The 25,479-nt window shown below is 42.8% G+C and overlaps 1 protein-coding gene across 3 annotated transcripts in view; it reads right to left on the minus strand.

Annotated features, from left to right (window-relative positions):
* Positions 1 to 3,508: 3,508 nt before the first annotated feature.
* The window catches only part of SHQ1 (SHQ1, H/ACA ribonucleoprotein assembly factor), a 38,571-nt gene continuing 16,600 nt past the window's right edge, over positions 3,509 to 25,479 (minus strand). For 2 of the 3 annotated variants that reach the window (XM_059856822.1, XM_059856823.1), the window contains exons 11-12: positions 24,210 to 24,330; positions 3,509 to 4,676 (exon numbers count right to left, since the gene is read on the minus strand). In XM_059856822.1, coding sequence (XP_059712805.1) covers positions 4,028 to 4,676; positions 24,210 to 24,330 — 770 coding nt within the window. In that variant the 3' untranslated portion in view covers positions 3,509 to 4,027. Of the gene's footprint in view, positions 4,677 to 10,318; positions 10,369 to 24,209; positions 24,331 to 25,479 lie in introns of all 3 variants that reach the window. The other variant, XM_059856824.1, reaches the window with a different exon arrangement.

Genomic DNA, 25,479 nt, shown 5'->3' on the forward strand with positions numbered 1-25,479 from the left:
GGAAGCAGGACATGGTGAGCTCTCACCACATCCCAGGGGCAGAATGAGAAAATAAAAAAGAATCTTAACTAAAATGGGTGGAGTTAAAGAGGGGGTGTGCTGCAGATGAGCACCCTGTGAGCAGAGGTGGGAGCTCGTGGAGCAGGGTGACACTCAGAAGGGGGCTCTACCTGGGGAAGAGGGGTACAGGGCAAATCAGTGACGAGTGAGAGAGGCTTTTACATTTCTGGGCTCTTCAAGGAAGGTGATCCTCCTGCCAGGAGGAAATCTGTTTCCAGGCCTTGCACACACCCAGTTGGTTTTATCCTGGGTTATGCACTCAAAGGCAGCTGTGCCCCAGGACTGCCTGAGAAAAGGAGCTGGGCCAGAGAGCACCAAAGCCTTGTTCAGGGGCTGCTGAGGCCCCACAGAGGGCTCAGAGGTGTTCCACAGCGGAACAGAGCCCAAGCCTTCAGACACATTACATTTTTAGGAGGTTTCTGGGATCTAATTTTGGTCAGCTTTATCAAATTTCCAGGGATTTAGAGGAGCAGTGACTGCAGCTGGTGTGGGTGAGCACCACAGCTCCCACGGCACTGATGGCCTTGAGTCACTTGGACACTGATACACAGAAAGGTATTTAAGAATACCTCAGAAATTCCAGATTTTAGCTTCTCACCCTTGCTCTGCACAAGTCAGTAGCAGACAGAGAAATCTCCACTGTCAGATTTGTGTTTTACTCCTTTTTACTCTATTTCTGTGCTCTCCTTCCAGAGTTTGGACCTTCCTGAGTTAGGCCTGGTACCTCTGTGACACCGGGGAAAATTATTTCATTTAAGTTACTCAGAATATCAGCTTTAAAGAGAGGGACTGAGCACAGAGCTCCTGGGGTCACTGGGGAGTTACATTATCAGACCTTGCTGCTTTCTAGACCTGAAACTTTTTGTGCTCTTCCATGCTTATCACTTCTCCCACAGAAATGAGCTGCTCTTGGGTCAGAGCTGTCCTTCATGGAGCTCTGCCAACGCCTTAGTCCTCACCTAAGGGACACAGATCTTGTTTTTTTTTCTCCAGGCATCCTCACAGGGCCACCAACTGTGCTCAGTTGCTGCTGTGTGGTGCCTTATGGTGTGAGAAAGCATTTAAAGAAATGCAAACCAACACTACCAAGTGCATTTGGATCTGATCTCAGTCAGGTCACCAAATTCTGCATTTGTCAAAGCAGGACTGTTACTTCTCCACAACCTAAGGATGTAAAAATAGCCCGATTTGTGGGTACCACAATACTACAAACCCAGAGTTGTTGTGTCAATGCAAAATCATGCCTCACATGTGCCCACGTACCATGAAAAGGGGGAGGAACAGACCCACGACAGGCTCAGGGAACACTTGGGTGACTCAGACAACTGCCACAGACACATTTGTTTGTTTGCTGTGAAGGTGTAAATGTCATCCACTGCTGAAATGCTTAGGAAGGGTCTGCAGGCTCCCATGGGACACTTCCCTGGTGCTCCCTGCAGACACCCCGGGCTTGGGGACCCTCTCTGCCCCCTGTGCCACCACAGCAGCTCCACATCCATTTTCTTCTCCCAGCTTATCTCCCCCAGGCTTTGGAGTGCATTCTTCCTTATCTGGGAGACAAATGGCCTCCACGGAGAGCTCTAAGCAGCAGAGCCATTTATCTGCCTGACATGTGTTTCCCTGTTTGTTTTCTGCAGCCTTGAGCCATGGGCTGGGCTGTGACAACGCTCAGCTGTGGCACTGCTGGGGGGTCACCCCTTCACTCAGGGCTCTGGATCAATGCCTTGGCCATATTTATCATTTATTGCACTAAATCAACTCTAATCGATGCTTTCTTGTTTTGATGTGCAGCAAAGCCCTTACAAGCTTTTCACAAATCTGTTTGGAATCAAGAAAAGCCAGGGAAAAAAAAAGATATTTAATCAATTCAGCTCTAATTTCTGATTTGGAGAAAGAGGAAAATGTGGCACTGTTCCCATGAGAAAAAGGAATAAAAATCAAAACCCACTTCTTTAGCTCCTTCTGATGGTTTCCAGCATTTCACTTGTTGCTTTTAACACCTTAAAGTACTGCATGAGCAGGCATGTCCCTAAGACATCTCCATCCTCTTCCAGCCAACTCCTGGATGCACAGGCCTCCCTTCTAAATAAATGTGACTTCTTAGGAGTTCCTGTTTTTGTGTGTGTGGGTTTGGGTTTTTTTTGTTGTTGTTTTCTTTTTTTTGTTTTGGTTTTGTTTTCCCAAGTGTTGCTACTTCACAGACTCAGTAAGCCTCAATTTTGGCTGAACAGTATTAAAGCTCCACTTTTCTTCTGGAAGTGTCTCTGTGCATTCTTTCTGGAGAAGCAAGGCTTCCCTCTCACAGACACTGCTCATCCTGACCCTCCACTTGTGCAGGGCAGCTCAGCCTCAGGTGGAATTCTGATCACCCCACAGGCAAAAACTTCACACCCCACCCCTACCGAGGTCACATCAAATTGTCATCAGTCAATCCACAACAATCAACACCCCTTATCAGCTCCACAACCAGAAAACAGTTTTACACAGATTTCTCCAGCCCCTGAGCAGCTGCAGAAGCTCCTGAGCTCATCCCTGGAATATGGGGAGAGCAGGACCATTGCTCTTTTCTTCTGAAGTGCATTTCCCCTCTTCTCTCAGACTTTGGCAGCTCTGGTGTGGATTTTATTGCTGGCATTTAGAAGAATAAGTGCTCCCTGCCACACAGGATGGGAAAGGTTTCTCCCCCAGGGAACAGAACACAGAGACTGATTAAGTGAGCAGCAGGTATTTAAGAACATAAAGAATATTGGCAGGTGAGGGCTGCAGCTCTCACTGAGCAGGAGCTGGTGCAGGAACAGAGCTCACCTGCTGGTTTCCAGCAGGGAACAGCACTGGTGAAGAGTAAGTCCTTTAGCTTAGGATTTTTGTACACTTTAATAGAAAAAAGGTTGAAAAGTAATCAAAACTTGCTTCTCCAGAGGAGTGAATCAGATGTTCCTGTTGGGTCTGTGCTCCTGTTGAGCCACACCTGGGGGTCTGTGCTCCATCTTCCCAAATCCCTCTGCAGAAATTGGCTAACAAAAAACCAGATGATTGAGAGCAGCCACCTGACTTCAATAACACAAATTAGCTAACAAACTGTATTAACCTGACTGGATTATTTGAACATTTTAAAGGCAAAAAAGGATAAATAAGTTGGCCAAAGCTGTGGGCCAGACTAACAAAGCCAGGACTACCCAGGCCAGGTTGGCTCTCAGTCCTGTTCCAAGATCCACAAAGGGTGTTGTTCCTTCACTCTGGTTAACCCTGCTGTGGTGGAACTGAGAGCATCTGCAGAAAAACATTAAATAATTGGGATTTCTGTTCTCTACAGAAGTGTCCACACGTAGAAACAGCTCAAAAACAGCACAAAAGAATAAACAAATGACAAAACTGCTGAAAGAACTTAGGAAGAACTGCAGAAATAGAAACTTTATCTTTTACACATTAAAAACACAACCACTGGGTCTTTTATTGATGGCACAGAAATTTCCTTTATTTTGTACAAAAAATACAGAATCTATATATTTCAAAATCATTTGCCATCACTATTTAAACTTTTAAACTTATAACCATTATTTGAAGTGGTTTACTATGAAGCATTTTAAAATAACAGTACAATGTCATAAACAAGTTTATCCAAACATAATGAGGATATTTTTCAAGTAAATCCCAACAGCTAGAGAAAATTAAAATGAGTCATTTCAGTTGTATTTGATTAGGACATGATTCTATCACTGAATAAGCTTAATAAAAACAGTTTCTAGAAGTTTATTGAATTCTCACATCAAATATTAGACTGTTGAATTGGACAAAAATAAAAATTAGCTGTGAGAGTACCACACAGTCCTATCAATTATTTTCAAAGCAGTCTTGGCCTCCATCAAAAAAAGAGAAACATTTTTGTGCAGCACAAGACAGCCTTGGGACAGCTCATTCTAGAACAAGCTGTGAGCTCGTGGGTCACACTGTGCTCTTGCACAGTCCTTTAGTCTTCATCTTCATTTGTGCTGCAGAGAAAAAGCAACGGGTTTGGCTTGGGAGACACCTCCAAGAAATCTCCCTTCTCAGCAGCATCTTCTGAAAATCTGTCAGGCTCGGGTAGAGGGTTTTCTTCTTGTTCCTGTGAAATGCAGCCTGCAGTAGCCAATCCTTCAGGCTGCTCTGAAAGTCTCATTGCAGACTGGATTTGCATTTCTAATTCTTCTATCAGTTTTCCAGGAGGAGTCGTAGATTGCAAGGAAACCTTTGATTTTCCAGCCCCGACCTCCATCGCCAAAGCGGCTGTGCCCTGCCTCAATCCATTACAGTCAATAAGTGGAGCTGTCCTCTCCTCCTGCAGCGTGCCTTGGAAAGAATTTATTTCCCCATCTTCACTGGTCGAGGACTCCTGCTCATCTGAATCAGAGCCTTCTGTCTCAGATGATGAAGTGCTGCTGGATTCTTCAGAGTCACTTGTCTCCGACTCGGAGCAAAGCAGCTGTTGCTTGGAAACTGTGCCAGCAGCTTTTAACGCCTTCTCTTCCTCCTGTACCAGCACTGCTGCTGCTTCCAGCTCTTCCAGCTCCAGCCCCACGTGGGACTTGCTGAGCGTGGTTTTCTGCAAGGACTCACAGAGTGCAGCCAACTTTTTTGACCTTTAACAAAGAACAAGATATGTTATTGAACCTGACAAGCAGAACTTTCCCATTTGATAACGAGAACACCAACCTTAAACATTTCTTCCATTTGCTTGGTATGCAAACAACTTTCTTCTGCAACCCTGATTGTAAAAGTGGATGTTACAGGAGGAAAAACAATCAGAAGGATTCCTAATTACAATTATTTAGGGTAACTTTTCCCACAAGGTTAGACAATATCCCACTGAAAGGCTTTGAGGATACCTTCCTGAAAGCTCCTGCTGTGGAATGCTTCAGCAGTGCACAGGGAGGGAGGAGAGATTTCAGAACAAACCTTTTCAGGTTTGCTGTCTTTAGCAGCCCACTCTGCAGCACAGGGCTGGCTGGATGAAGTTTATGTGCAGCAAAATCATTTTGGTTTCCAACCCTCCCAGAGATATCTGTGAAATGCAGATGAACCAGGAGAACATTCTGATTAGTGATCCAGGCTCCTCCTCTCCCACCCAGCCTGCTCACCCACGATCACAGGAGATGTTCAATAACTCTGGCTGCAGATGTACTTCACCCTTCCCTGGGAATTCAGCTGAAATAGAATTCAGCAGGAGTACCAGGACCATTGAGATAGATGCCCCTAATAAAGCAGACACACCACATTGGCTTCAAATCTCTGGTGCAGCCCCATCCATTTCCTCGAGGGCTGGAAGCCAGCACGTGCTTCACCAGGAAAGGGCACCATGGATTTATAAACAGAGACTGAAATTAAAGAGAGTGCCTCGAAACGGAGGGGGGTGAGGGCAGAGGGGAAAACGGGCATAAAAACCCAAACATACATCCTGTTTCTTGTTGTGGAGTTTTGCCTCAGACTATCAATCAGCTTTTCACCACTTCCTGCAGCAGCAGGTCTGCAATAAATCCTGCAGTAACTGACTGGGTTTCATTTCCTCTGCCAGGGCTGTGAACCTGCGAGGCACGACACACTGACACTGGAGCAAGGAGCTGGGGATGTAATACACAGCTCCTGCAAGGCAAAAGTTAAAGTGCTTGTTCTCTCACTTGAATGATTTTAAAGATCTTTATATTCTATTTCCCAGGGGGCATAATTACTCAGTATAACATAGATGCTTCCACTTTTTTTTATTTTTTTTTTGCTCCTAAAGGAATTGCATTTTTAAGTGAGGGAAGGGAAATTCAGTGCAGCTTCTTACACGTTTTACAGACAGGGCAACATTTAAATGCTTTAAAAACTTGGAATAAAACACACTAGACTTCCTTAGTTCAACCCACTGACCAGGAAACTGTGAAATAATTTTCCCAGAAGTAAAGCAACAGAAAACAATTTCTATTTCTAGAATTTTCAAATCTAAAGCTAAGAATTAAATGCAACATGATCCTACCAGCCTCTAATAAAAAAAAGGGGCACCAAATTTTAAAAACGTTTTAGAGTAATGTTTTCTTTCTGGCAACTTATTTCCATTTTTTTGTCAAGGACTTACATTTTTCTTGAAAAGTTATGGGGGATTTGAGAAATTGCCAACTTAATTGGGAACAAAGCAAGCATTCTCCCTGCTCCAGCAGAAAAGAGAAAGGGAAAGAAGCCAAGTGATGCATTGAGAGGTTCATGGAGCCTTGCAGGTAGGTGGGAACAGAACAAGTGGCTGCAGGGAAATCTGCCTGCTGAGCACATTGGGGAGAGGCTGATTTATACCCCAGGTCACAGGTGTTTATATCCCTTTCAGAAAGCATTTTGCTTTGCTTTTCCAACAGCCTCTTTCCTTCCTTCTAACTGTCTGTGCACGTGCCCCTTCCCCTGTGAGAGCTGCTCAGACCATCCAGGTTCAATTCCTTTTCCTCCCCTGCTTCTGCCCATCCACAGCCACAGGAGCTCCTGCCCAGAACCCTGGTTTGTCCCATTTCATGTGGCTCCCTTTCATTCCACTCACCACACACCCTCTGCCACAACCATTCCCCCCCAGTTCCCACTGCCTGTCTCAGCCCTGCTTCACTGCTGCCATTATGACAGAAAAGCAATTTTCAAAATCCTGTTTCTCCTCACACTTCCATTGTATCTGTCAATTTCTATATCTATATTCTATAATTCTAGTCTGTAATTCTATATGTTTTTTTTTTTTGCTTTTTCCTATTTTTGCCTATTTTTTCTAACTTTTCATGCCTATTTCCCCTGCTCCACATTCTCAGTCCTTAAAATCCTCTCCCCCTACTTCACTATTTTCTTATGATGCAGTTTATATATTAAGATACAGAAATATATCACAGAACTGCACCAGATATTAAGGAATTGTATGACATAATGTGCTTTTGTGGCATTCATAAATACTTTTTTGTGGCATTAATAAATACTTTGCATCTCAGGGCTTGTCCATGTCCAGGTTACCTAATGCCAAGTGTTAAGGAAGAAAATAGACAGTGATAGACTTGTTTGAACACACATTATGCTACTAAATTCAAAGTGGTCCTGCTGACAGATAAAAGAATGATCTCCCTAAAGCAATTAAGTTGGTTTTTTAACTCTTGGCCACACCAGGTATTTGCTGTCCCTGCTCACTGCAGGGAGCTGGACTAGATGGCCTCTAAAGGTCCCTTCCAAGCCCAAATATTCAGACTACATAAACTCTCATTTCAGTTTTCTCAATAGGTCAAATGTTTCTTCCCAACTTTCACTCTTCTCATCTAGTCTCCATCAGAATCTACAGAGCTCAACTTTTAAATATCAGACAAACTCAAAACTGTCACCCTTAACAATAAACCCAAAAAACTCTGCTCCTCAACTCTGCAATCTTGTATTTAAAAGAAACCAACAAAGAACACTTGAAGAATTGGGTTCTTTCTTTTCTGCCCCTGTGCAAGGGACTAAGAGAATTACAATCAGCCATGAGTTCATCTCCTTTAAGGCAGTTATCTAATTTGAAGGAGAACCAAGTTTCAGGTGTGCATTTCACATCAGCCTTAAGAAAAGGTGGCAGCACTCCCTGGACAAAAAACGAGGCAAACAGCATAAAAATCAGCATGGAGATGCTTTCAAAGGGAGACTGTGGGTCTCTGAGCTGATGGTTTCCCAAGGTGAAAGATAAGCACAATTCAGGAAAACAAAAATGAGACACCAGAAATGAGATCTTCTGTATGAGAGACCTGCAGTAAACAGGCCCTGCTGTTTCCAAAACCTTTCGAGTAGTGTTTGAGAGATTAGACAGCAAATACTTTAATTTTTCAAGTATGATTAATGGAATCCATGATTACTTTAAGACATGCTCATTCAGTATGCACATTTGTGGTAATGATATCTTATTATTATGGTAATAGTGTTCTTACATAAACATGCATAATAGGTTTTAAAGGTGCTACACATGATAATTATTAGTTATCACAATGTCAGTTGCTTAAGGAAAATGTTTAATTACAGGTTAAACTGATCAGATGCATGTTTTGTTTAATGCATAGCTTTGAGGAACAGATAAGAGAAGCATCTCGGGGCTTGTCCATGTAGTCTGGAATTAAAATTCCAAGAAAGAACTACAGTAATCCTTGTCTAGGCACAGGAGAGTTTTTTCAGGTCCTAGAAGAAGAAAAAAATCTTGTTCTACAGATCTTAGATTATAAAGGAGTGAAACTGGGCTGAAAAGAACAAAGAATCAAAGGAGATTTAGCAAATAAAGGGAGATGGCTAGAACTCTGAAGAAAATAAAAAGAGGATTATTGCAACAGGAAAGGGAGATCATTAGAGGTTTACAGCAAAGGCCACCTGTGGCAGCAGGAAGAGAAGAGCTGGTGATGGCACTGACTGCAGGACTGGGACACAAGTGACAAGCAGGAGCAGAGCAGGACACAACTCCAGGTAAAGCCAAACTCCTACAAGCTCCAGTTCTGCTTTCTGTTCCAGGCAGTACAGAGAGCACAGGATCTGAAGAGTCAAGATAGCTGTTATCTCCAGAACATAGAGCTGTGAGGAAAAAGTCTCACTGCAGACAGACATCAGGGATTTGATTGTTTTCAAGGAAGCTTTCACATAAGCTGGAAGACAAAAATCAACCCAGTCACTGACAGTAAAAAACAAATGCAGGACTTGGAGGGAGGAGGGGGTACAGCCTGCCACAAAATCCTCTCATTTTTCCCAAATGATGAAGGGAAAAAAAAAAAGCTTCTGTATACTATGTCCTTTAGCCAGCACTATGTAAGGAAAAAGGTTCAAAGAAAGAGTGTTAATAGCTCAGACCTTCCCATCTGCCTGGTACTTCCCTTACATGCAGAACTCTTGTTTTAGCAGTTATGTTAAAAAAGAACAAACAACTCAAGGGGAACTTGAAAATATAAAAATCAGCAATCTGGTCGTCCTTCTGAATGATGCTGGTACTGCATACTCAATCATGGCAGGGGATTTACAGATCTAAAACACTCTGCGGATTATTTGCAAACATGGGAGTGAATGTCACTGCCCAGAGCAGCTGTGGCTGCTCCTGGATCCTGGGAAGTGTCCAAGGCCAGGCTGGAAAGGGTTTGGAGCACCCTGGGACAGTGTAAGGTGACCCTGGTTGACTGGCTGATCTTTAAGGTCCCTCCCAACCCAAACCCTTCCATGGGTCTATGAAAGGTTCACACTGGCAGCACAGCTTTCCAAAGCTGCAGTCAGTAACATCCCACTGTGGAATGGAAAGCGACTTTTCCTGCACAGGCACAAGCTCCAGCTTGCTTTTGTTCTTGTAAACAATAGAAGGATTATTTCTACTGGCTCATCAATTTGGCTTTGCATTCACAGATGTACACAAACATCCCCTGTTCTGAAGTACTCAGTGTAAACAAGGTGTAAGACATGGCACAACCCAGCCCAGTCTTCCTGGTATCTCCCCTGGCTCATCCCAGCCAAGTGACAGCTCAGAGCTGCCAGGGCACATCGAGCTGCTCCTGCCCCAGTACAGCAGGAAAGGAACAAGCACAGGACCCTCAGTGTCACAAACACTGACAGCAGTTCTGCTGGCCAGCCTGGTGCTTGAATGGGACCCAACAGATCTTGGAATGAACTAAAAGTGATGTTGCTCACATGTGGTTAGGGCCCACTCAGTGTTCCAGTGGGAATCAGTGCTCCGTGCTGCAGGGCTGCCAAGCCCTGTTTTAGAGTGTGAAACACTTTCCATTAATTATCTTTAAGCCTTGCAGGCAAGATAAACAAGTCTCAGAGGCAGCAGAGCCGTGTCAAGCACAGACGTGCCTTCGGAACGAGCGGGGCTGCGTCCGGCCCTGCAGCTCCTCGGGATGCACTCAAACATTCAAACACCAACCAGCAGCCTGCTGTGCCACTCTGCAGGGCTGACACATACAGAAAGGGCTGTTATTTAACTTATCTCCACTCAGCAGGAGCTCTGGACACACAGGATCCATCTCACAGTAAAGCTGCTGCATTAAGCAAAAGGCTTCCTGTCTGCTGCATCACAAGAGCCTTAATTTTCTATCTTTAACACACAAGGAGTTACCAAGTTTAAAGAGAAAGCATCAGGCTATATTTACACCACCTTTCTTCACGAGGCCTGGCAAAACTCAGACTTAGCAGAGAAAGTTTCACAGACAGCCTCTTTCTTTGATAAAACAGATAAGATATCAAACAATACAACCAGACCAGTATCCCCACTTTAAACGTGCTCCAAATTACATACCTGGCAGCACTGCTTACGATTTCCCACAATTATTCATTTAGCCAGAGGCACTGCAAGTATTAAGACAATTCCAGAGTTAATATTATCTCAGACATCACCAGATATTATCCCAGAGTCTCAGAAGTTCAGATACAGAAAGTGTGCAAATTTACTATCTGTGAGACATTGAAATGTCAGTTAAAACTATAACAAAAAATGAAGTTTTCTGCCTTGCCACCCAGACTGGTTGAGGACAGGCTGCAATAGGACATGACTCGTGTTTCTGCAGGGTCTGTCACTAGTAAACAAAAGGGCACCTGCAAAGGGACAAGCTCTCCACACCCTTCAGATGGTCTCATTTCCCCCTGCTCACAGTGGCTCTTGCTGGATTCCATCCATCACTGTCTTCCAGCCCAAGCCTTATCTGCCCACACATCAGGGGTATGAAGAGACATTGTTCCAGTCTCCAGATAATGCCAGATGAGCTCCCCATGGAACCCTGTCAGGATCCTGATGTACATTCATATCCCTATGGCAGTAAGTCTGCAGCTCAAGTTCTCTCAGAGCAGAAGGCTCAACAAGTTACAGCCAAACACAGAAGCAGAAGATAAGAAAGTGAGCTCCTACAAGAATGACACAGCTGGCAAAGCACCCAGCTAGTCCATCAAGAAGAAAATAAATTGTGCTTTGCTCTAAAATTCATATGCAGCTTCAATCTAGTCTCACACAGCTATTGGAGCAACCAAACTGGTGATCTTTGGGGAAAGCTTGAAGCTGGTAACTGAGATCACCCTGGTCACTGATCAGCATAATCTGAGAGCCAGGGGTGGAGGCTAAAGCAGAGGAAAGGCACATTCAAAAAATGGCTGTAACAGACCTTAAACTTCAAGGGTTTAGCCCAGAAGTAGCACAACTCCTTCAGCAGGGCAACTAACAATGAGAAACATCCCTCCACACCTGATGTGCACTTTCAGGCAGCTTGAAAGAAAAAAAAGATTGAATTCTTATGATACAGAATTGACAGACAATTTGACTTTAATAAAATATTCAAGACATGAAAGAGTCTAGGTTTGATCAGGCCTGACTGGTAAGACACAGGAGCAATAATGATGATGGCACTGAATACTAAAGCAGAATTCATTAATGCAGAAAGAGCTCAAGTCAACAGACACAAAATTGCATAAATGGTCCAACAATGGGGTTAGATCACAAAACCCCTCCAGCTCAGGAGAAGAATCTTTACAAATGGACATTTAGGTGCAATAATAAGAAACTCATCACACTAAAGGCACCATCCATTTGCCCAAACCACTCTTTAAAAAGTCATGGGTTACAAAAAGAACTTGAGCCTCAGAATCTGCCTAGAGACAAGAGACTAAGGCTCAATTACACCTTTTAGAGTGTGTTTTATAGCATCTCACATATTTCACCATTTATTATTTCACTTTCAAGGTTATTTATAATGAGTGCTTCAATTATACACTAGTCAGTGACCTCCAATCATAGTGCATTAGCTTTGAAAAAGCAAGTTCAGGATCAGGGAACAAAAATACTCCAAAGGAAGTTCTGAAGGAAATTCAGAGCAGAAAATAATCTTGGAAAGTATTAATAGTGCCACCCACTTTGCCTGTCATGCACACTGCTGTATTACAGACCATGACAACAACTAACTTTACACAGTTTTTACTGCTCAAGTACCTTACTTCAGTCTTTTACCCCAATTCCCCACAAGTCTGGGCAATCTGTGCAAAGATTTTATTTCACCCATATCTGGGAACACAACTATTCCTATCAGACTAAAACTTAAAGCACAATACTACCATGAAGTTTAAGGCATGAACTGAAAAATACACACAGCACCCGAACCTTTCCATGGCAGCAAAAGGCTTTCAGTCAGAAGAGCACAGAAAATATTTTAAAATCATCAGAAAGATGAATAAGTAACATCTACTAAATTTCTTTCAGGCCTTTATTAGCTGGTTAGCTCATCATACCCTACCTGCCTTAGGAGATCTGAAAGAATCACAGAAGAGGTTGTAGAATTAACAGAGATAAAAACAAACAGCACCATCCAACAGTTTCATGTGCTCAGTTTATTATACACTTTTATAGTAAGAGGGAGAAGCCATAAATAACTCCATTAAAATCTCATTAGCTCTGATCAGTGAGTACAGAAGATAATGGAAGAATGTTAGTAAAGGAAAAACAGGATCTTTTTCTTCAGAACTTAGGTAAAAATTGACCTAAACTTTAACTAATCTTCTACCTTATCTGCAACAAAAGACAGATGAGTGTAAACACAACAGCAAAACCACAACATTTGTTCACAGGAATTAGTCCTGGATTAATCACTGTTTTCATAGGAAAGAAACAAACCACCTCCCCAGCACATCAAAGACTACTTAATTTCTAAACTTCAAGCCAGTACTCAAAAAAATAAGTGCTCAGTCTGTGCAAGATCTTTTATGCTACTGCAGGTAGGAATTCATGCTATCTCTCAGGATGATGGACTCTGATGTTTAGCCTAAATAACCAAGCTTTGCACAGTTACACTGTCCTTGTCCTCACTGACTGTTAAACATTTCCTTTCTAACAGCTCCTGGAAACAGCAGGCAACTTTACCAAATTTAAGAGCAACCAGAATTTCAAGATCTTTGAATTCCTAAATATTTCATGAAAATAAGCAGAGGGATGAATAATGAGCCTCCTGGGACAAGGCTGGCAGGACACAGCTATTGCAGGAGGGCAGGGCAGGCACACACCAGCCAGCTGATCCTTGTTAATTCCAGCTGTGGATACACCTCGTGCCTGGTGGAGGTGTCAAAGGATGTGGGGAAGGGACAGGAGCACAAGGCTTGGGTTGGGAAGTTTATAAAGTCTTGTTTCCTCTTTTCCTCCCAGATAACAGACAAAACAGACTGGAAAAGCATTCCCTGCACAGCAAATCTTCACTGCAAACAGGAAAACCTCACTGAAAAATCAGTGCTGCGTTCAAAAAAGTCTGGAAAATGCATCTGCCTGTGAGCAAGATGCCTCCACTTCAACTGGAGAGGAGCAGAGAAGCTGAAATGCAGCACCAGGAGACGACTCTGGGCAGAAGAAACCCCCCTTCTGTGCAGGTGACAAAACACAGCCCTGCCCCATAAACAATGGCTGATGGGGAGAATCCAGCAGGCTTAAGGGGAACATAAAATGCTTTAATCTTGGAATTCTGGCTTTCAAAGGGCATTACATGGATTCTGAAACCAAGAGAGTGATGTACTTACACTGCAATCCAACTGGCAGTCTTGTAAACATGAACTGCTATCTACATAGCTTAAAGTATTACAGTTTGTTAACCATAAATCAAATAGAAAACAGCACCAGTGTTTCAATTTAAGTGACTTCTTTTATGTTAATAAGTCTGAATGTTTCAAGTGACTTTCCCCCCTTATTTATTCTGAAATTCCACAGTGCTTCTTTCATAATGAATCTAAATACTGCATGAGCTGAACTTCACATTTATAAATATTTTAAAAAAAGATGAAGCTTTCCAATATAACATCTTACTTTCATTACTTGGTCTTTTTGATAAGTTGAAACCAAACAGATCATGGATTATAAAAGAAATCAAGTACAGCTTACTTATGTAGATGATATTATGAAAATATTCGTAAGAGAAAACAGACTTGGAATTAATATTGCACTATAAAAAGAAACTGAAGAGTATTTATATGTTTTAAGAATAGTTTAAGGGAGCTCTGTTGCCAAAACAGCTCCAGTAAGTTGCAGCCAGTCCAAACATCTAATAATGGCACAGCTTCCAAAAGCATTTATGATAAACACAAATAATGAAAGATGAATAGATAACTCACCACAAAACAGATGCACAGAGAGAGATTTTATAAAATGATAGTAATATTGGACGTGTTACAGAAAGGGAACACTGAACTGTTCTGCATTAGCCCCATTTCCCTCAGGTTTCTTTGCTGCCATTACCTAGAATTTGGTCTTCACCATCACTGCTGGTGATCTAGGAGAAAGCCCTTCTCATGCTGCAAATCAGACAATTTGTGTTACAGTGTGGGAATGAAAGGTACTCACACAGCAGGGCAGAAAATGTGAATTTTAGTCTCAGGATAATGCTAGCAAAGTCCTGTATTACAAAAATAACAACAATGGCAGGGAACAGGCTTAAAGGCACAATTACAAACTTTACTCCAACATGATCCTACCCCTTCACAATGGAATTTATCCACCAAACACCACAGTGGGGCTGATCGGAGTTTAACTCTTCCACTGCTCCACTGCTGCGACTGACACCCGCAACATCTGAAGGGAAAACTCCACCTGCAGCCCCCTCACCCTCAGTCCATCCCCAACTCACTCTGAAAAGGAAAAGACACCAAACCAGAGCATCTTGCAGACTGCTGGCAGGAAAGCAGATTTTTGCAAGGGCCTGGAGTGAACAGCCTGCTCCCAGCTCCTCCCACATCCCCTGGTGTGCTCGGGCACCTGCTCCCAGCTGCTCTGGGCTACACTGAACAAGGGGGGATGGCTTGAAACTGCAGCAGGGCCCACTTAGGTTAGATATAAGAACAGTTTTTAACAATGAGGGTCATAAAACACTGGAAAAGGCTGCCCAGACAAGCCGTGGCTGCCCCATCCCTGGAAATATTTAGGGCCAGCTTGGGCAGGGCTTGGAGCAACCTGTTCCCAGCTCACTGCAGAAGGGTTGGACTGGATGCCTCTAAAGGTCCCTCCCAACCCACACTGCTCCATGATTCCATGATCATGCCTCACAGACATATTATTATTATTAAGCTAGCTGCTGAGCAGGTTGGAAACAAAGCAGGAAGATGTTCCCAGCCTGGAGCTCAGCTTCCCCCTTGGACCAGAGCTGCACATTCCACCTGCTCAGAAAGGCAGCGACTGCACGAGCTCATCCTTCCCCTCATCAAACCAGAAATCCACTCAGCTGAGCTGTGCTGCCTGAACAGACACAGATCACTGACCCTTCTGCAGGCACACAGGAACTGCCTCCCAACAACTTTGGAAAATCAAAGCAGTAGCCTGAGGGGAGAAAAAAATGGCTTTCTTCTTTGCCTTCTCTGCCCACAGCAAGGTGCATTCAGACACAGCCTGAAGGAAGCTGAGCTATAGAAAAGTGATGGAATAAATAGGAAAAAACAACAGAGGGCAGGAGAGCAAAAACATCAAAGGAAACTGCAGCTAGCAGCTGGAAGGAGAGATTAAATCCCTTGTTAAAAATCCATGTTTTACAGGGCTTGCTAAAACATACATGAGAGGGAATTTCTGGTATAATACACACCTGCCTATCACCTTTCTGAGCCCTCAGGGCAGTGTTTTGCCTTAAGGCTCTTAGGTCAGTGCACTGTTAGTTGGGTATTGTTATTTACAAGTGCTCTGTGTGCACCTCCTGCTTTACAGACACCTGAAGTGACAGCTCAGGCCTTAAACAAGATGCAGGACCTAAGGAGAAGCACAGGCAGCAAACAAACAGAAATTGTATTAAAAACATGCATCAAAACCCTGAAAGGGGAGACACACAGAATGTGCCTGCAAATTATTAGTTACTCTTCTTAAATCCAAGAACTGGGATCTAAGGTGTAAGAGCAGGTGACTTGGGATGAAAATAAATAAATCTGGGGGTTCTACCAACTCTCTGATGAGCTGGTAAAGTCCTACCTAAGGTTTAAGGAAAGTTAAAGCATTTCCTGTTTTGGTAGCATGATAAACAGCTCAGAATCTCCAATACTTCCTGCATCAGACCCAGAACTCAGGTTTGAGCCAAAAGGTGTTTATCTGAGCTGTGCAATTTTGATAGAAACAAGTAAGACTGTACAGAATTACCCAACAACACAGGAAGAATGAGTCAACTCAATTACTTTTCACTAGGAAAATGTGAAAATTTATTGCTGTCTGAATTTTTCCTGTTCAAAAAGACTGTGTGATTATTTTTTTTTTTTAATACAACTCAATGGCTAAAACCTGAAATCTCTCTCCCATCATTCTTGTAGACAATTCCTAATCAACCTTTAATTTTCTTACCAATGCACTCCCGAGTTTATTTGATGCCTTGGCATAACACAGGTCACTCAGACATTTACATTCATGAATTATTTCCCCACCTAATCCTCTCCATTTTTCAACATCTTTTTGAACAAGCACTAGAATCAGTGTTTTAACAGTCTTACAAATGATGCATTTTAAGGTCATGCCACTTCCTTCTTGTGAGTGATACTACTCTGCTTCTTCAGCTGAAGTGCACTCACCCTCTCACCTGCTCAGGTTCAAATTGTTCTCAAGCATGACCCAACCTATTTTTCTGAAGCTGTTACCCTCAAATGTCTTTTATTCTCCAATCCATAACTGTGCTCTGCAAGCTTTTACTGAGTGTGTCATTTTAGACTCACTTGTATTAAAATGCCCATTGTTCAAATAAGCACTTATGGCCAGTCTGGGGCAGCCTGGGCAATTCATTTTACACCTTTAAATAAATAAATAATATTTAATGCCACAAAAAAAAATCTAACAGGACACATTAAGTACTTTCTTCCAGATTTTTAAATATGCATTAAATTCATCTCAAAGACCATCTGAAGCAGCCACTCATTATTGGTAAGAGCAGCTGGGACAGCTCAAAGTTAATTCAGCACTCCAGGCCACCAAGGAAGTGAATGGGAAGCAAACCCAGCACAGCACGAGTGCTCCAAGCAGTGCTGCACACTGCATTGCCTGCCAGCAGCAGCAATGCCAGCTTGTAAAACCTGCTAAGAAGGAATTACAATAATTGGGGATTGTAGTCCTGAGCTCCAGTAATTGGGGATTGTAGTCCTGAGCTCCTGAGCAAGTGCTCTCAGGGCAGTCAGGGTGCAGCCCCAGCTGCCTCACCGTGTTCCAGGTGTGACCACAAACAGCACCAAGGTTTTGGGGTTTGTCCTTGTACCTGCATGGCTCTTACCAAAGCAGAACAGCAAAGGAAAGAATAGCCTTCAAATTAAAAATCTTTAAAATAGGAGGGTTTTTGTTTTGCAGGGACTAGGGGAAGAGAATTATGTGGCTTCAGTGCATCCCACAATGACAGTATCATTAAAAAGCTACAGTCAAAAATATAATCCTCTCACTACAAAACAGAACAAAACAGATGAAGTTAAGGGGTTTTGGGGTGGGGCTGTTACACTACCTGATAAGTGAACACAACAGGCTACAGCAGAACAGAGGCTAAAAACACATGCTAATGGCAAAGCAGCACCATGAAAGCCATTTGGCTTTTCTCTGCACCACACACTCTGCAAACTGGAGCTTTTATCAAACCTGAAACTACTGCAGCTTCCACTAAACCAAGGCTGCCATGGGCAGCAATGAAGGCGAAGCCAAAGCCAAGGCCAGGCAGAGCAGAAACAGCTGCCCAGGACCCTGGAACACAACACCACGAGGGGCATTTTCCCTCATGCCTCAACTGGATGAAGTGCTTTAAATATGCTGTACAAATCAGATTAATCCCACAGAGCCAAGAGGCAGGATTTTCATCCAGAATATATTGCTGCTTATGCCTTTGTTCTTTGGAATCAAGGCTGCTGGATCCAGGAGGTTAACAGCTGAAAATTAGCATATTCCTCTAACATTTGAGAATGCTTTAAAGCACCAATTCATTCTTATTATGTGTTAACACACTCCCTCTTCCCCCCATCACAAATCAAACATTTAATAAACTAACATTAGCAGTGCACCATTTGAAAACCTTTTAGGACAGTTTTGTTCCCGAATTCTCCTGTCTGAGCTCAGTATTTTCACAGCAGAGGTGCTGACACTACAAGAAAAACTCCATTCACTCCTCATTTACTAGTCCTGAGTTTCAGAGGTTACAATTAAACCCTTCCACGGAACATGGAAATGGTATAAAGGTGAAATAGGACTTCATGAGTATAGGCAAGTTTAGATGGGATATGAGGAAGAAATTCTTCCCTGGGAGGGTGGTGAGGCCCCAGCATAGGGTGCCCAGAGCAGCTGTGGCTGCCCCTGGATCCCTGAAGTGCCCAAAGCCAGGCTGGACAGGGCTTGGAGCACCCTGGGACAGTAGAAGGTGTCCCTGCCATGGCAGGGATGGAATAGAATGACCTTTAAGGTCCCCTCCAGCCCAAACCATTCTATTAATTCATGAATATCAACCCTACAAGCAGCAAAAAAGCAAATAACAAAAGACTTTTAAAAGCCTGGCTTGTGTCTTTTCAAGTGTTGTGAGCTTTTCAAAACCCCAAAACACTAAAGAAAACAAAAATGCCAAGAAGAAACAGCTGCAAAAGTGGCACAATCAAGATATTTTCTACACACTTTGAAATGCTCCTCAAAGTTTCCCAGATTTTAACAAATAATAACCAAATCAAATTTCTTCAGTTTGCAGATAAATGATCCATACCACAAATTATTTTAACATGCCATTAGAATTTATGTTAAAATTCTATTTACATTCAGTGAAAGATCATATTTGACAGCAGAAGCTTAAACATGTTTATATGTTCCAAAATATTTTCCCAAATCTAGCAAAAGCCTGAGGTAAAGCCAATGCAATGGACTGAAACTACAATACTTAAAAGTTGAGTTCTTTACTCCCTTGTGCACTTTAGGATCTGATGTGAGACAGGCAGTAAAAATCCTGTATCTCACAAATCTTTTTTTTCTCTCAAAGTCCTGGACTCCTTCATGCCTTTGCAGCATCAGGGCAGCATTACTCTGTATTGATTAAACAAGGGATTCAGAAAACCTGGGGAAAAGAAAAGGGGGCCTGAACAATCACAGTCGATCTCATCACCTCTGTGACATGCTGTGAATGTAATTAATCCTACATTTATTTAGGAGAAATTCACATCCTACACATCAAGCAGCAACTCCCCGCTGGCTTTAGACTGGGTAATTACAGTGTAACAAGGACAAGGCTTCCATTGTAAGGAAGAGATGAAAAGGAAAACAGACCTATGAGGCCAACCCACCTTTCAGGGGCTCTCTCACCTGCAAACCAGGAGAAGCAAATATGACACGCTCAGGAACATCTGATTTTAAATTAGTTAGTACCAATGAAGACAGCAGCTCCTACAGAGACTGAATAAATGCCACAAGGAATCCTGGTTTTCACTTTAAATCAAGGAGTCCATGCTCAAACTGGCATGTTACACCTCCAGTCACCAAAATTAGCACCATCACATTTGTCTCAGGGTGCAGAGCACGTATTTGTGAGGGATAACAAAGCAAGTTGCAGATACAGTTCCACAGAACACAGCAAGGCAATTTAACAGCTCAGCTGCCTCAGCTCACAGCTCTCCCTCACTGCACGTGTTGAAGCTACTACAAAATACAACACAAACAATCATCTTTATAATCTTATGCTAAGTTAGAAAGTAGAAAAACATACATGGGATCAAACATTCTCTTGTACATGTCATACCTATAAAACTGTGAGAAAAAAAACAACTGTACAACAGGCAGGCTGGATGGAGGTGTAACCTGGTCTTGTGGAAGTCTCCCTGCCCATGGCAAAGGGTTGGAACTGGATGATCTCCACAGTCCCTTCCAATCCAAACCACTCTGTGATTCTATACTGAAAGCACTAAACCCTGGAAAACTGCCAGGAAGAGTCACAGCTTCACCTCTGATTCAGGAACACAGATAATACACATTTACAAATGTTAAACTGGTACACATTTAAAGCTAAATATGCATGTAAATATTAGGTAAAAATACTTTAAATTGCCATGGGCTGGAGCTGTTCCCTTGAGCAGGGGTGCAGAACTGCCTGTACTGCCAAGGACTCAAGGAAGCTGTTCAGCCTCCCACCCATGTCATGGCCAGCAGGCACATATGTACAACAGCAGCCAAAAAACCCCATGTGAATAGAGCCTGGCACAAAGGGGAACACAAAACACTGGAGAAAGACATCAGGCCACACAAAGGAACCTCAGCACAGCAAGAGACAGTGGGTAAACTATTCTGACTTCTCTAAAGGACACAGCTCCTGTGGGGTCACAGACACAGACTCCTGACAGGAGGGAGAAAAGCTCTCCTGCAGTAAATGCACACCTGGACTGCCCTGGTCCCAACTGCCCAGACTGCAGCCATCAACCAACCAGTGGTTTCCCCAAAAACCCTTCTCCTCTCCTTCACCCCCTTCTGCTTCAAGGAAGGTGTGAAAGATGGAGAAAATGCCAGACTTAGAACAAAAATTCAGTTCTAATTTCACCTGGGAGAGGCTGCCATATGTATCAGAGTGGCTTGTAAAAGCTCGGACCTGAAGAACAAAAGCATGCAAACCAGGCAAATTAAATTTAATTTTATTATGGAAATGAAAGCAATAACAGAAGTGACAGCAGGGTGGATGATAAGCTCACTTAGCAGGGGGATCAAATGAAGTGATGACATGTCATTATGACCTCAGGGGTTAAAGATGCAATTTTCCATCTGGCTGCATCTGGCTTTTCAACAGAAATGTTGACACCACCTGCTGAGATTTACCACAAGCTGCCTTCATAGGTCTTTGTCAAGCTTTTGTTACCCAGGTTAACATTTACTTTTCCCTCTTTTCTGATGAGTTTGGCTGAGCAACATGCTCCCTTTCTTCAAAACCTAACAACACTTAAAAGGATTTACATGCCACCTTACACAGTGGATGGAATTATTAATAGTCACTTCACAAGCAGCTTGAAGGGCAATACTAGGAACCTAGAAAGTGGTGAAACTGTCTTTAAGTTACAAGCAATAAGATAACATTTTAGCTACACTTGCTAATATCTTCCATTGTCTAAGACATTTTGGAATCTACTTTTCTCTTAGTAACAGGCACCTGAATAAAGTAATTTTTCTGGAAAAAAAAAAGACCTAAACAAAAAAAATCCTTAGAATTCCACACCTAGCTTGTACTCCCCATCCCCAATTGACTATTAGCCACCTGTGTGTGTTTTATTCATCATTTTCATCATTTCCAATTCTAGATACACTGTGCTTAAAATAAATCAGCTTTTGCCAGCCCAGTGACACATTCACTCATTCATCTAATTTACCCACAGCCAAACTATGATCTCAAACCAAATCTGTTATCAGCTATTGACACTCTGCTGGCTAGAAGGATTTTGTTTCCACATGGCATACTTAAAACCCCCCTACCAGGGGTGTTTCTCTTCATCTGGAATGGGACTGAGTGCTCTCTTTTACTGGATATATCCATTATGGTTTTGCCTGTGCCAAACTTTCTTCCTAAACCCAGAGATCTGTGCCAACACAGGTGAGTTGAAGAGCTTGTTTCCAGCTGGTTTTGAAGTGCCCAGATTCTTCACTAAAAAGAATCTAGAGTCTGTTTTAACTATGTAAACAGAGACCCCCACCTCCACCAGGAGTTTGTTGCTTACAGGGAAAGAGGGGAAGAAAAGGAAAACCCTCCATGGATTCTGAGATTATCCTCAGCCACAAAAGGACAGGAGGAAATGGAGACAAAGGAAGTTAATAAAGCCTGATGGAGCAAATAATAGTTAAGAAACAAAACAGGGGAAACATCCAGACTGACTGGAGATGGAAATAACTTTAACACCAAAAGACCACCACAGTAACATCTTATAAACACCTTCCCCTCCCAAGTCTCTTCCACCACAACAGCAATTATAGAATCACAGAATGGTTGGGGTGGAAAGAAACTCAAAGCTCTCTTCAATCCACCTCCCTGCCACAGACAGGGACATCTTCCACTGTCCCAGGCTGCTCCAAGCCCCATCCAACCTGGCCTTGGACACTTCCAGGGGTCCAGGGGCAGCCACAGCTGTGCCAGTGCTTCAGAGGGAATTCCCAGAGGGATGCCACAACCTTCATCCCTGAAAGGGAAGATGCACCACCCTCCACTCCAGGTGCCTCACCTTGGGGAGCTGGGACCCCTTGCCTTGAACAGACAAGTCACCACCCTGTCAAGGTATGTCCTGAGTGACAAGTGAGCTTAGCTGTTCCCTCCAACATAAAGGAACAAAACCAAGTGTTCCCATTCCCTTTGCACTTGCTGAACTTCAAACACTGCTGAACTGCACAGCAATAACTGCAGCATATGCTCAAATGCTGTCCTGATTCAGGCCTAAAAATAGGACTGGGTTCTGCAGCTCCTCTCTCTTGCTCTCCTAATGACAGACAGCCATTGTGCCATGTCACTCTGACAATAAGATAGCTTAATTGTCCTCTTTCCAGCAGCTGTCAGTTCTGCTTAACTGGGACATAATGTGAGAGTCTGGGAGGAAATGTGTTAATCTATCAGTCACTTACAGCTACTGTGCATTTTTCTGGGCTGGATTTAAAGAAAACTGGGTTTATGACTGACTTGCTAGTCATTATATTCATTGATATGGGCAGCAGAGGTATTACTGCTTAATGACTCATTCCTTTGTGAAAGACCCATGAAATAACTTTCTCCTTTATTTACTGCACTTTTTCTACACAACTTCAACCTGAATTTCCCCATACCTGGTGAATTTCCCACACATTTCAGGTGTGGTTGAAAAAGGCCTCTTCAAATTTGACACTGCAAAATGAACTGGCTGTTTCAGGAATTCAGCAGGATTGATGAATCAAAATGTTTGCAAACTCCTGTAGTTGTTTCAAAGTATTTTATATATTGTTACCTACAGGAACAGAGTCACTGAAAGCACACACAGAATAAGAATCAACATCTACAAACCATCATGAACAGCTATAAACTGAGGGTCTTTAATTCTCCAAGAAGTACTGCTAAGGTCACACCTCAACAGCCTGTGCAGGCTGCCTCAGTTCTGCCTCATTCCCCCTTCTAATCACAATTATTACCAAATTCCCTCTACATCCCCTTCACATTGTCTTCTGCACGTCAGATATTTTATCCCCCAGAGTCTCCTGTTAAATACAAAGACTATTTTAGCCACTGGATCAGGAGTCTGCATTGCTGTATTAACAAATATGACAAAATTACATTTTTTGTGTGTATATTAGTCATGCCTGTTCCAACTCACACCTTTTGTGGCTTTCAGAGAAGGCTGTGAAGATATAAAAAGGAAGGAAAAATAATAGAAAAGCTGTATGAAAAACAGAGTAAATCTGACAAGAACAATATAAAGTTTAGTAAGATTTGAACATGCAGCTTGCTTTAATCATTTAATCCACTTCCCACTGTTTTCCTACTGGTACTTTTGGTTTTAAGCCATTAAAACATGCTGGTATTCCAACCAGTCTGGCTGCAAACTACCCAAAACTCTGGGAATAAGCCATGCTGAATCCATTAAAAGAACACAGGTGAGACACAGAAGCACAGAGGTTTTGTCTGGAGATGGCAAAGTCCCTCTTTCCTCTCAAGTACTGGAAGCCAAAGCTTCCCACAGTGCCAGGGAGAGCTGCAGGGGCAGGAGCACAGAGCACATGGGGATTTGTGACACTTGTTCTGGTGTTAATAATCAATTGGTGCAACTGCTACAAGCCCATAAATCAATGCTCCATGCAGCTGGGAATGCTTGCATGTGCTGTCAGTTTTGAACTGGAAGCTCCTTCCAACCTTTATCCTGAAGTTATGTAAGTGCAACATAAACATTTCTCTTCATAGGAAAGATCACAATAGAATGAGAATTTCCCAGAAGCTGTTTTTGCCCCAAACCCCCTATTAATATATTAATGAAAATTCACATTTTTATTTAAAATCCAATTCCTTCCTCCCTTCTCCAATGGTGTTCCTGTATTTAAAAATGCACTGAATGTCTGCTTCTGTATCAAGAAGTGCTGGACAGACAGAGTTAAAAAATGACAAAACTGATCATATTCCCACATATAAGAGACAATTTATTTTACTGATTATTTTACTGATATTTGTTCACAGATCAAGTATGCTAAAAACATCACCCACATCAGCAACTACTGAAGAACTTACTTGACTTTCTGGATCCAGATGCAATAGTCTGTAATGAAGAGATCATTAAGGATGTAAGCAGGGTCACTCTCCATAAAAATCTTGTGAATGTCCAGCAGACACTTCAACACTGCAGCTTTCCCTGCAAACAGATTTTTCTTTTTGTGATTCACAAGAAATCACAACAGATCATCTTTATCCTCTCCCACCTGAGGGTTTAATAACCACAGTATCCACGACCACCTTGGAAACTGGGCTTGATTCCCAGGCTGGGAACAGCAGCCCTGTAACTGTGTCCTTCAGCATCCACATCCCTGGGGATGGGGAGCCCCTGGATTCAGCAGGAATCTCTGCAGGACCAGAGCCTGCAGGCCCAGCCATGCGTGTAATTCCCCACAGCTGAAGCAGCCCCTTCCCCCAGCTCCTCCCCTGCTCCAAACTGCAGCACAGACAGGCAGGGCACCATATTTAAAAAGAAGCAAACTAAGCTGAAAAGTAGCTCACAAATAATATGAAGTTATGGCCCATCACCTCTCAAGAGGAGCATTTTTCCCTTTGTGCCTACACAAACACCAGTGCTGGGAACACACAGCTCACAGCAGAGCCAAGCACATGGAACTGTGAGAGGCAATGTAAGGATCACCTCACAGCAGAGCAGGGCCTGGAATTAGGGAGAACTTTTCTGACTTCTGCTAGTCACAGAATAGTTTGGCAAAATGGAAAAAAAAAACTCACTTCAGGTTCAGGAAGGAGCTATTTGACACACAGTCAGTAAATACAGTAAAAGATTAAAAATGTGTTCTCAGTCCACAACCAGAACACTTTCTGTTGTCAGTTTGACTTTTCCTTCCTATGCAACATTCCAATTAGCTGCAATCTCCCCCCTTAGTTTTCTGATGACAGCTGCTAAAGGGTTAAGTGCTGGGACACTTTAAAAAAAATTATTTTCACCGTTTAATGGTGGGGAAAGAAAACCCCACATTCAAATGAAAACAGCCACCACTGCAAATGGAATCTAATAACCCTCTCCCAAGAGGCTGGCTCCTCCTAGGCTATGAAACCTGAACAGGGATGAAATTACATTTTACAGATTTAGAGGAGAGGGGAAAAAAAAAAAAAAGGAAACAAAAAAGATCAGAACTCCCCCTGCTGTTCAAGCACAAAATTTGTTTGCTTATTTGTAAGTAATTCCATACTGAAAAAAGATACAGCCAGAGAGTGAAAGTTAAGGGTGAGGAAGATGGCAATAAGGAGGAGGAAATGGAGAGAGCAAATAGCCATGGTAAACAGA

This window comes from Haemorhous mexicanus, chromosome 11 (genome assembly GCF_027477595.1).
Source record: "Haemorhous mexicanus isolate bHaeMex1 chromosome 11, bHaeMex1.pri, whole genome shotgun sequence".
Classification (NCBI taxonomy): domain Eukaryota; kingdom Metazoa; phylum Chordata; class Aves; order Passeriformes; family Fringillidae; genus Haemorhous; species Haemorhous mexicanus.